The sequence below is a fragment of the Haliotis cracherodii genome, unplaced genomic scaffold, assembly GCF_022045235.1.
Source record: "Haliotis cracherodii isolate W230 unplaced genomic scaffold, xgHalCrac1.p SCAF_5, whole genome shotgun sequence".
Lineage (NCBI taxonomy): Eukaryota > Metazoa > Mollusca > Gastropoda > Lepetellida > Haliotidae > Haliotis > Haliotis cracherodii.
In genome coordinates this window covers 13561350-13575079 of record NW_027266308.1, presented here as the reverse complement: position 1 = coordinate 13575079, position 13730 = coordinate 13561350, and the positions used below count along the sequence as shown (strand labels likewise).

General features: G+C 38.4%; 1 protein-coding gene across 2 annotated transcripts in view; it reads left to right on the top strand.

The window, feature by feature from the left end:
- The first annotated feature begins 6513 nt into the window (after nt 1-6513).
- The window catches only part of LOC139442493 (uncharacterized), a 70348-nt gene continuing 63131 nt past the window's right edge, over nt 6514-13730 (top strand). For both annotated transcript variants that reach the window (XM_071223303.1, XM_071223302.1), the window contains exon 1: nt 6514-7188. In XM_071223303.1, coding sequence (XP_071079404.1) covers nt 6996-7188 — 193 coding nt within the window. In that variant the 5' untranslated portion in view covers nt 6514-6995. The remainder of the gene's footprint in view (nt 7189-13730) is intronic.

The window sequence follows — 13730 nt, the reverse complement described above, 5'->3', positions numbered from 1 at the left end:
AATGATACAGCGACGTGCATGCGCGCGTGTGTGTGTAGTCCAGATTAACGCCGGTTATATAGTGCTACACCGCTGTGATGCCATGACACAGTCTAGCATGGACACTCCACTCGGACACAGTATGCTGACCAGTCCATGTCCATGCAAGTGCCATCTCTTAACGTCAAGGGGGCACGGGTGGCCCAGTCGTATAAGGCGCTGCGATTCGCTGTGTAGAGTGGCGTCCCTTAGGCACGCCAGAAACCTATGATTGTGGGTTCGAATCCCGGTTCGCCCCAATTATGTTTCTACGTTTGTCAGCACCATACCCGTGCTCGTGGTGGTAAAGGTCTGAGACCTGCATCACTTCGGGCTTTCCTCCCACATTAAGCTGACACGCCGTGATATAACTGGAATACTGTTAAAAGCGGCGTTAAACCCAACTCACTCACTCACTCACTCACTCTTAACGTCATTTGGTATAAGACGGTCGGGGATGGAACGGATTCAATTCTTTACAGACTGCCGTCATATAGCTGGAATGTTGCTGAAAGCGGCATTAAACAACAAACCAAACAATACAAAAACTTGTTACGTGGATGTTATCAATGAGTCTAGCATTTCACATATTGTTTTTTCAGTAAACTTTAGGTGGTATTTGATTTCATTTTTGACAATTGACCTGAAGATAGATGTGCAAATGTATCTTTCGGCACCACGTTTTGTAACAAAGGCTCAATGAATTAAGGGATGAATTTTTTCCTTTAGTTTGGCATGTAGTGTACAAAAGCTTTCTTGTTATTGAATACCCGTGTGCCTCTGTTCAACACAGTAGATCATGGAAAGAATATTCGTGTTCTTCAGATTGGAGTTGGGTGAACATTACGAGGACACGCCTCAACCAAAGGAAGGTCATTGCATCGTGAATGGAGAAAACTCGACGTTCTCTACAGTAAGGACATTGAAACGTAACAAGGCATATTTGTTCTTACGTGCGTATAATCAGTTCTCTCACGAAATTGGAATGTGAATGAATTTGTAGAAGAAGTCGTGATGAGACAAACCGTAGCCCATGAAGCCGGCGTGGAAGGCCCCTGCTGTTACGAGTGGTCGCCATGTTTGCTCTGCTTGAGCCGGCTTTGAGGGTCGTTCTCATAAGTTTGTATTTATTTTCGTCATTTAAGAGTTTATCAAAGCACAATTGTATAGTTCATCCCAAAGATGAGAAACTGATGATGCACAAAATGTGTTAAATAAACTGCGGAGTGACGCTCAAGTGTGTTTGAAGTCAGAAGACAGAGAGACAAATTACTTTGGTTTTTCATGTTGAATTATTGTAGACCTTGAATCGGCCCCCATCATTCGGAAACAACAATCGGAACACAGGGCCGTTTGCGACGTAATGGGCGAACTATTTCTGTTACGGCAACGCTTCAAAACTCAAATATCACGAGAATTTAGTTGGTTAATCCTGGCGTTTAATGGGGAGAGTTTATGTTAAATTCCGATAGCGTTTCAGATGGAATTTCGTCAGCTTTGTTTATATTTTGGGTCGTTTGTGAAACTGTTGGCCCATGAACCGGTAAATAAATTGAAAATGGTCATTATAAGCTCTTCACGTAATGTTTTGCAACATGTTCGGAATACTTTGTGCTTGACTAATTTAGTTCAAACACCCGCGTAAAGGAAAATTAGCATTGCAAGCATAGACCAGATTTTTGGCTAAGAGCAAACGGCTTCCATAAACTTTGCGTTTTCCATAGGCCGCTTCTGATCATTAAGGGTTGATAGGGTAGTCGAGTAGTTAATGCGTTGACTTGTCACATCGATGACCGGGTTCGATTCCCAACATGACTGAGGTCGATTCTTAGTGACCCAGGTTTTGATATTGTTAAGGAATTCGAATTGACGAAAAGAACTAACAGAGGTCACTCATGACCATATGAAACTTTCGAATTGACAAAAACAGCGAACAGAGGTCTTTCAGACGGCCATATGAAACTTCCGGATAAACAAAAAGAGTAATCGGATGTCACATCATTGCTGATATTCCAGTTGCGTTTCTGGCATTTGTCGATTGATAGACCATATATGATCAGGCAACAATCCAGTGATAGATATCATGAGCAACGATCCATGCAATTTTGATACGATGACATAAATCAACCAATTTAGCGTGCCTAGCCAGCCGATCCCATTAGTCACCTCTTACGACAGAACAGAACAGAACTTTATAACGCCCAAGGCTACAAAAAGTAGCAAGTTGAGGTTTAACAGGAGATGTGAGGTATAATACTGATGGCAGCTTTAATAGTTATTTAAATGTAGCCATTATTATTTTACAATATTTCGATATTTTTTTCAAGAAGATATTATTTTTACAATGAAACATCTGTTGAAGTTTAAACATAGATGGATGTATAATAAGAGTCTTTGGTATGTATAATTGTCTTACTTCTTTACAATATTCACATTTAAAAATATAATGATATTCATCCGCAATGTCTTGGCTTTTACAAACAGTACACTTTCTATCTAATAAAGGGGTGTGATTCCATCTTCCACATTCAATCGGTAAATAGTTCTGAAAAGTAGTAGTGGTATGTACACTCGTTTTGGTAAATTACACAGATATGTTTCCAGTGAGATATTATCTTTAATGACTTTATAAAATTTTCCTTTACTTGAATTCAGAATTGCACCGTTGTATAAACTGATCTTCCAAACAAGTTCTAATCACACATGTAAGCTAATCAACTGATGAAAATGACTGATTTATCCAAACATTCTTATAACCTGTCGTAACAAGAATATGTTTAACAAACTTTAGCCAATTTTGGTGTTGATTATTTACAGTGTAGTTATAATACAAATTTTTATACACAATTAATGAAAGTTTGGTGGCTTTTCCAGATAGCAGTCTTCCCCAAAAAGTGATGATTCTTGTCATGGCAGTAATATACAGAGGTAGTAGTCGCCTTTTACGACGGGTTGCTGAAAACTTAGTCTAACCCGGATCTTCACGGGTCCCACGAGATCTGATTTATTTTATCAGATGTGACCATATGGATGATAAGCAGACTTTGTTCTTTTCAATACTTGCATGTATTGTCCTTGTACCAACACAACATGGCGAGGCAAGGCGAAATGCATCAAAACTAATTTTAGAGGTTTTCGTGAATCGTGTTTCAAATATGTGAACGTGAGCACATCTTTGACCTTAGTTGATTTACTGGACGTCAGCTAAACACACATATGGTTAACGATACATCTCGAGTTACGTTTCTGCACTCTATAACCATACTTCTGTACTTATAACGTCAAAATTTACAAGTGATAGAAAAGAATTATTTTTTTAATTATTAGACATATAAAATGTGTCCGGTAATTTTCAGAGTCATATATTGTGACATTAAAATCTGCTATTACCTCTGGGTAAAATAGGGGTCCTTGTCACACCTCGTCATTTTTAATTTTTTATCACAACTGAACATCCGACTATATCTTTTTGTTAACAGAAACAACGAAAACCATCGTTTTTGATTGTATCCTTACCGAATCAGGAGAAAAACGGTGTTCTTATCTTAACAAAAAAGATACCCAGAGATTTTCAATTTTTTTAAATTGCTGACTCTTAACATCTCGTATCTGACATTTTGTTCACAAAGTGTCCATGCTTTGTCCAGCCTCGTGCAAAGTGGTGCTCGGAATGTCCGACGTAAATGACCCGTCCAGCCCCAGTTGACATTGTTACCGTGTGATGCAAAAAAAGGCAGTGTGAACCTTGAATTCTAAGCTGCAAACGTGTATAACAATGACAGATTAAGGAGAAAACAGATCAGATCGGTAGAGGGCAAATGTCAATAAGGAAAGCTCGTCTATGTTAGTCCCTATTTAAAACAATCCGTCACACATTCCCCCACATGCCTGTACCCTGGTAATGAAAGGTAGTTGCCTGATGAGGATGGGGAAGGACTCATCCCCAGTTGCGGCACGTCCCCGCCCATAGGCGGCTAAATATTGACACAAACCCGCATGAGGCCATGGTTAGCCATCCAATCAGAACGTTTGCTAGTGGATTTGAACCGGCATAGGTGAGCGTGGCTGGACCTCTGTGGGTGAAGGACGTGTGGTCAGTACAGAGGGACAAACCGTGACCTATTAACCATTAACCAATGATGTATCACGGATATTTTCGTGGTAAAGTTGGAGTTGGTTGGTCTAATGCGTAGACAGTATATCTCTCTATCTGTATATCGAGAGAAAGAGAGATAGAAAGAGAGAGCGCGACTTTACAATGTGGAGATACGTCGGCATTAAGTCATACTTAACTGTAGATTGCGAGCAGTTGTAACTAATACTTTACTATAGACCGTCGGAAGTCGTAACTCATACTTTACTATTGATGGACGGTCGTCGTAACTCATACTTTACTACAGACGGACGGTAGTCGTAACTCATTTTATTTAGGACTGACGGCAGTCGTAACTCATACTTCACTATAGACGGACGGTAGTCGTAACTCATGCTTTACTATAGACGGGCGGTAGTCGTAACTCATGCTTTACTATAGACGGGCGGTAGTCGTAACTCATACTTCACTATAGACGGACGGTAGTCGTAACTCATGCTTTACTATAGACGGGCGGTAGTCGTAACTCATACTTTACTATAGACGGACGGTAGTCGTAACTCATACTTTACTATAGACGGACGGTAGTCGTAACTCATACTTTACTATGAATTGGGGCAGTTGTAACTCGGCAGACATCGTTGCTCGTGCGTAACCACGAAGAGCTGTCTAGTCATATTGTGATTTATGGTCTCGAATTGGCGCAAGAAAACCATTGTTTCAAACGCCAGTATGGGCCAAGGGATTATCGACGCTTACAGGATTAGAAACTAATGGGTTCGAATCCCAGATCACGGTTATGCCCCTAAACGCTGCCGCGCCATACTTGTGATTTTCACAAACCAAACGTGGTATAACAAATACCATATCCGTCCAGGGACGATTAACGTCAGTACATAAAAAATAATGACGCCGTGATATAACTGAAATATTGTACAAAGCAATCTGATTTGCCCATCACAACCAACACAATCTTATTTCAGGTTTGTTTCTCCACATGGATAACATTTATTTTGTGAATCTCTCCGACCGTGTTTGTTTGTTGTGTTAACGCCGCACTCAGTAATATTCAAGCTATATGACGGAATCCTGTAAATATTCGAGTCTGGATCTGACAATCGAGTGATTGATATCATAAGCAACGGCCCCCGTCGGGGTATGATGATAAACAATCAACCAAGTCACCGAACCTGTCCACCTGTCCGATTTAGTCGCCTCTCGGAGTCCTAACGGGTGCAGAAAAGGTAGAAACGTTTATTAAATGTACCGTATTCGACGTAATAAGCGCTCAGGGTGCTCTCACTATTAGAAATAGGGGTCTCTTATCAAAATATAATTTTGGTGAGGAAGACAGAGTTGGAAGGTCGTAAATTTCATGGTTTATGCCAACAGCCTGAAATGATTTAAAAAAAAAGTCTGTGCTTATTTTACACGACAGATATATTTTCCTAAATTTAATTGCCCATAATTAAGGGTGCTTAAAACACACGAGTGTGTATTATAAACCAATAAATAAGTGTACATTGATCAATCGGAAGGGGTGCTAATTGGGATTATTCACTAGCCAATATATTAGCAAATATCGCCGTGAGCGCTTCAAGTTACGGCGGGGCGCTTATTACGTCGAATGCGGTACTACTGAAAAAAAGTTAAAGAACACCCGAGTCAAAAAAATTAAAGAACATCCGATTCTTTGCCATGACATATTAACTCTAGTAAAATGAAACAATCAAATGTTCTTTAACTTCTTTCTAGTTGTGCATATACTGAACAAAATAAGATAGGGATCATGAATATGTTGTGTGCTCTGTCTTCACTACAAAAAACAATCCTAAAAAATATGCATGACCCCTAACTTATTTTGTTCAGTATATGCTATGTGTTGGGTTTTTTGTTCAGGATGTTTTTTTTCAGAATAGTACGAAGAGTCACGATGCGACTGCTTCTATGACAAATGTGTTTTGATAACTAGTATCGATTTTTTGGAACAATTACGTTCAACAAGTATCCGTGTGAAATCTACATTAAACCTACATATATTGATATATAATCCTTCTACAACACAGGTGAATGTGTTCAAAGTGTAGCACAGACGTCAGCTGCTGTTGAATATACACTTATAAATTATACGATCCACCTGTCGGACGAGTTTTACCTTATTTCTCCCTTGTACTAATTCCCACCTCCTCCTCAACCCCAACCCCTACGAGTTCATCCTTCGACCACGCCCACCTGTCCCCGTAAGCGGCGCGTGTGCTACGAAAACCAACCCTCATACCTGTCTTTTATACTCAATAACGTTTGTACTACATAGCCTAGTCGGTGGAATGTGACCTACCTTACTAACAAAAAAATAATCAATAAAACGAACGAAACACGAAAACTAAATGGCCGCGGTATGTGCTACAATGCAGACATATTTCACTCAGGCGTTGCTTTCCCCAACCCTAGTCGGGAGACTGGTTAAGGGCCAGAGTGGTCAACCGTCTATATTTAGGGCAAACTTCACCTATATGCTTGTGTAGTGGGCTATGACAAACGACCGCATACCTGAGACAAGTCCACCTTAGCGTAAATTGTCGGCCGTGCTCGTTTGCAGTGCAGTGAAGCACGATAGGGCTTGTGCCTGGACACTTCGCAGAAACAGGGACGAGAAGACCTGAGGATACATGATTTGTGACAGGAGAAATTGAAACGCGGTAGTGTCGGCATACGTACATTCATAGTTTGGACAGGTAAACAGCTACAACGCGATTTACCTGGATCTTACCTGTGACGCGAGGATACACTGATAGCGTCCGTCGCTCTCTCGGGCACACACAGATGCTCGGTTTAACTTTGCCTGTCAACTAGACAGTGGACAGGCCCGCTTAAATTGACAATTATGCTTCATCTCAAGATGGTGTCGTGGTGGAAATTGTGTATTATTGTGCTATGGTTTGAGTATTGTTCGTGTCAGAATGCATGCGAGCAGCCGAATGTTGCAGGAATCGTTGTGGGAAGTGTTTTTGGGACTTTGGCAGTTGTAGCCCTCATTCTTGGAGTTGTAGCGTTCTTGCTGTGGAGACGAAATAAAGGTAAGAAACACTCATATATATAGATACTGATGCTACCTTGTTTTCTCGCCTGTCATATGATTAATTGTCACATCAGCCAGGTGTTTGATAACTGTCAATTAGACAGTTACAAGTTTACTTGCTCCACTCTTAATTTCAGCTCACCCATCACACGAACAATCTCAAAAACAATATACACATATTTGAACAAATATTACATTAACCAAATATCTTTTATCATGTATTTAACTGTTAGTGAATATGTAGACATGGTAAATGATATTCCAATATATACTAAACAAACATTTTTCACACTAAAAATATCACATATGCAGGTAGATTAAAAATGAATTTTATCAATAACATCCTCATTAGCAAATTGTTTCCCCTTATCATCTTCATGATTTTCTTTACTTGTGGACACACCCCTATCTATTACAATCCTACATGAGCATATTTCTTTTAGAGTCTCTTTATTCAAGCCAGTGTCATGTAAGAATGTTGCCATCAGAGGTATGCTCAGTGGTGTATTGAAATTGACAATTGAAATCTACACAAGAAAGTGACACCGGTGAAGCATAGATTGACATATTTTATCAGGTACACAAACAGGTGTATTGATCTGGGTAAGCTACAAAGGTATGAATGGATCTTAACAGGTGAAAATACATACCAGTATTGTTAAGGGCAACATTTATTGGCATAAGGTAGTAAATTGATTGTTAATGTTGATATTGACTACAAGGTATTTAATCATCAAATATATTTGATCATTTTTTAATTTCTCTCTAAATTGATATGGTAGATATTGAGAGATGAAGATAATGCTCAATGCAGTCATTGTTGGATGGTTGTTTTCCTGTTTTCTAGTCTGACATATGAACTTGCATTCCAATGAATCTGTAACATCATCAACAATATTTATGTAGTTTGTTTCTTGTTTAACACCGCACTCAGCAATATTTCAGCTATATGACGGCAGTCTGTAAATAATCGAATCTGGACCAGACAATCCAGTGATTGATATCATGAGCATCGATCCACGCGATTGGGATTGTAGACATGCATCAACCAAGACAGCGAGTCTGACCACCCGATCCCGTTAGTCGCCTCTTACGACAAGCACAGTCACCTTTTACGACAAGCATGGGTTGCTGGAGACCTATTCTATCCCGGATCTTCCCGGGTTATTTATGTAGTATATTGACATGTGTGTTGTACCTTTCATCATCAGAAGACAAGACTTCATTAAGCCATTTGTGACAGTAGAAAAAGCAAACTGACATCAGAGCATCTCAGCATAAACTCAAACATATACTACTCAAAATAAGTTAAGGATCCCAGATTCTTTCACATTACTTCAGTTAATCAATCATGCCAATTAGGAATATTTATTTTATGCATTTGTTTTTCAATATGGTAGTATGAAATAGATATGAAAACAAAGATGGACGTTTTTCCTGTGATACTGAGCATTCTGTGTTGGAGTAGAATTAAAACAAAATTGTTGTCATTGATTCATAAAACTGGCTCCTTCATAATGATATTCTATATGTTAATATGTGTAAGATACATACAAAAATATTATAGTTTTTACAGTTTCTTTCCATGGTTTTTGTTAATTTGACTTTTTTAAGTTACCATGACAACAAAATATTTGTAAATATTTATGTTCCTATGTTACACCATGGCTTACAAGTTAATGAACCATGTGTTATGCCTCCAAGCAGTGCCAGATTGGATATGGAACTTTCACCCAGGAAAGATCAAATATTTAACGTACACTTGCCTAGCCATTAAACTATCACACATCTTGTGATGGTGGGCCTCTGTTTACATCTACTAGAGAAGATGAGTTGATCATGTTGATACTATACTACTCAACTTTTGTCAGGAATAATCAGTTATGTTATTCGTGCTAAGTGTACACTTGATGTAGCGTAAGAATAAATTATCCCTATTAAAAGAAGAGCAGTATATTTGAACGTATCAAGCTCCCTGCCCCAATACCCATCCACAAGTGATTTCTGAACAAATTTCAGAGGTTAATTCTAGATATCTCTTCCTCCATTATGTCCATGTTGAGTTTATTATATTTATATTGAAATGAAGTATTGAGAAGGATTAATTTAGTTTACCAAAGTGGAAACTTTGTCTTTAATAAGCATCCATCTTTAATATACCGGTATGTGGGCATGAGTGGCCCAGTCGTCTAAGGCGCAACGATTTGCTGTGCAGAGTTGCGTCCCTTGGACGAGCCATAAACCTATGATTGTGGGTTTAAATCCCGGTTCGCCCCAATTATGTTTCTAGGTTTGTCAGCACCATACCTGTGCTCGTGGGTTTCAACGAAGTGGTAAACATCTCAGACCTGCATCACTTCGGGCTTTCCTCCCACATTAAGCTGACACGCCGCGATATAACTGGAATACTGTTAAAAGCGGCTTTAAACCCAACTCACTCACTCACTCTTTAATATATTTTATGTCTCTGGACATTTAATATGTAGCGAAAGTCGTACCTGAATCCTGTTTGGAGAACATACAGAGAACCTAGGGGTGATACATCCTATACGTATCGAGTTCATATCAATATGTATCGAGTCGTGACCTATGTATCATGATACGTAAGGTATCATGACATTGCTTTATCTCACCCCTAACAGATGAAGTTTGTCAATTATATGTTATGTTTTTCTTACACAAAATATAATATATATGATAATATAATATACAATACAATATATATGTTAGAAAACATCTGTGCACCATAGAATATAAGTGTATGTTATAAAGTAGCCTTGTATTCTATGACGACAATCAATAAATAATCAAATCTGGACCAGACAGTCCCCTGATTGACATCAACGATACGATGATGGCATCAACCAAGACAGTGAGCCTGATCACCCAATTCTGTTAGTCACCTCTTCCAACAGCCATGGGTTGCTGAAGACCAGTTCTAACCAGGATTTTCACAGGGGCATAGCTCTGTAGGGGTGAGTGAGTTGGGTTTAACATCACTTTTAACAGTATTCCAGTTATGTTGCAGCATGTCAGCTTAATGTGGGAGGAAAGCCCGAAGTGATGCATGTCTGAGACGTTTACCACTTCGGTGAAACCCACAAGCATGGGTATGGTGCTGACAAACCTAGAAACATAATTGGGCCAAACAATACAGTAATAGGTTTCTGGCTCACCCAAGGGACGCAACTCTGAACAGCGAATCGCGGTCCCTAAGACGACTAGGCCACTCATGCCCCACCCCCATACCCCAACCCCCCTCTGTAGGAGGTAGGGTAGCCCAGTAGCTCAAGCATTTGTTCATCACGCTGAAGGCCCAGTTTGATTCTCCTATTAGGAAGAATGTGTGAAGCCCATTTCTAGTGTTCGCTGCTATGATATAGCTGGAATGTGCTAAAAGTGGTTTAAACTTAATTCACTCACTGTAGAGATAACAGAGCTCCAGATAAGCTGCGTATCTGCATAAAATACGCATCAGAAATGCAGAAATACGCAGTAAAATAAAATCCAAGCGGATCAAATACGCAATGAACATTACAGATACGCTACAAAAATAAAACTTGTGCATATCATCAAAATATTGTGAAGTAACCCTGCGTATTCAATTAGCAAATCAGCAACTTATTTTGAAATTATAAACGGGCATTCCGTCAACCTTGCCAAACTCCACAATGACAGTTACATCACGATCATTTGCCATCACACTTTCTTGTGGAAGTATCGTGGTATCGTCCTATAAAGCTCTCGAACCCACACGACACCACTTTGTAGGGACTAGATGAATAGTGTTTTTAGATATTTAACTTAAATACCCACATGTGTAAAAACTAGTGGGTAACAGAAATTTGAATATCCAAATAGAATTACTGACACCCAATGATTTTAAAATGCATGGGTAAAATACCCACAACACCAAAAGTTTATCTGGAGCTCTGGATAAGTATTTATGTCATAAAGAAGTTTTCATTTCTGTAACTTATATTTTGGTGCTGCATTTTGCTGTTTCAGAAAACCTGAATTACATATATATATTTATTGAGACATTTGAGTAGTTAAATAACAGATTAGCAGATTGTCAAATGTTTGGCTTTTGTCATTTGATTAAAGCAAGCATGCTTGATCCAAATGTCCCATAGTATAAGGTACCACTGTTGCTTCAGCAACCCATGCTTGCCATAAAAGGCGACTATGCTTGTCGTAAGAGGCGACTAACTCGATCAGGTGGTCAGGCTGGCTGACTTGGTTTCAGCATATCCCAATTGTGTGGATTGATGCTCATGATGTCAATCACTGGATGACTGGTCCAGATTTGATTTTTTGCAGACTGTCATCAATTATCTGGTATATTGATGAGTGCGATGTTAAACTACTTACAAACAAACTTTCTATGCAGAGTTGCTTTCCTTTATTGTTCCAGGATCAGCTTATTTTGTTTTGCTGTTTCACAAAACAGGAAGTGTGCACACTAACTTTTCATAGTAAATATGATATGTGATATGTGAATTTTGGTAATGATTTATTTGTACACAGAAATTCTGCAAAACATAAAGCCTGTCATGTGACAACTAAATAATGCCACGTATTGACTCCAAATCATCTATACCAAAACATTAATCCTTAACCATGTTAACCATTAACAAGATGAAATGACTTTCAAACCTTTTCTGCAAGAATTATAAATATCAAGTCATTGATGCTTTTCAAAGAATTAAGTATAATTCCTTCCAATATTTTTATAAATTTTACGAAGTAACATCAGTTTCCTTTCATATCAAAAGACCCTAAAAACAGTTACTTTCATAATTGCCTTAATTGCTGAAGAAAAAGAACCATTTTGAAACATTAATTTTATATCTTTCCTGCAATTTTTATATTTTTTGTTGATGGAGCATATCTGTATATATTAATACAGTGTCTTCGTTGTTTGTATTTTCCTCAAAGGAATGTTATACTTCAACAAATCAAAGAGCATGCTACACGTGCCTATGTCAACTCAACAAACTCATTCACTGCTTGCTATTCAATATTTGATAACAAACTACCGATGTGCATCTGCTCCAATAATTCCCTTTGAAGACTTTAAGTTGTAGTATCGTGAAAATCATCATCGTCCATTTGACCAAGGATTTTATGTGAGTTAGTATGGTATATAACTGCACAGGTATTCCTTTGATGTGAGCCTGAGAGTTGCATAGCAATGTATTTGTCTTGCGGAACAAGTGAGGGATACCGGGCGCTGGAATAGCCTCATTCTCGCTTAACGCTCTCGACCCATTCTCCTGTGACACACTTTCGTACTCAAAAGGCTGCTTTCAGAGATTTCAATAACTAAAACATGAAAATATGTCTTGCTATGAAATACAACCCTTGGACGAGCTCTGTTATCCCTTCTGAGGCAAGAACAGCACGTCCCTCTTGACAATTATATTCTACATAACAGCATCTAGTTTCAAACAATTTAGACATTCTTAAAAGGCTTGGTTGACTCTTGAGGTCTGATATAATTTTTTCCGCTTGTTTGCTTTTGATGTTTGTAAACCTGAATGGGATTTGTATTGACATGTTGGTCCTAGTAGAGTACCTGACTTGTTTAGCTATGTAATTAAGTATCTGTGGGTGTGCGAGGATTGATGTTGGAAGAATATTTTCATGAATTGTTCAAGTTAAGTACAGGATGACTCTTTGAGGTATTAAGGTAATTAACTGACTGGCCAAATGGCTAATAAATGGCATAAACTCAAAAAAAAATTGAATTAATGTTATATTCTTTGTTATTCATGGTTAAAAAAATATAAAGGTTTGTCGACAAAATGCAACAAAGAAATACATGTACTTAATGTTTTAAGGTAATAACTGAAATGAAATCTTAAAGATATACCGGTAGATAGTGAAGAGAAACTTTAACAGATTTAGTTTTTATTTCCCCTTTCTTAACTGACTGATCCAACATTATACCAAATAAAATAAACAATTTTCAGAGACATAACTGTTTGCTTATTTCTGTTCCACACTATCCACATGATCCAAGCTTATTGTTTGGATGGGAAAACTGGGAAGGTATTAAATTTGTTCACTCTGTAAGTTTCATTTTTATTTTAGTTCTGTTTGATTTTTTTATTTCAAAACACCAAATATGACATGCATTACCTTGCATGGTCAACAGGAAACTCCCTTCATGGTTGTTGGCCAAAAATAGATTTATAACATATATTGCGACAGGAATCCATCTCTACATACCATTAAGGTTATGCAGCAAATCAAGCAGGAACAAGTCCAGATTAGCATCAGTTAATTGCAGCATGATGGGCTAGCCTCGTGGTTAAACAATATTCGCTTGACATGCAAAAGGTCCGAGTTAGGGTACAATGTGTGAGGCTCATATTTGGCACCCTGTGCTGTGATATTGCTGAAATATATGCTGATACCAGCATAAAACTCCACCACTCACTCACGATTTTGTCGCATTTGCAGGATGTATTCTTGCATGCATACAAAACTTGTGTTTTACTCTTCCAAAACATAAACATGATATATATTTAA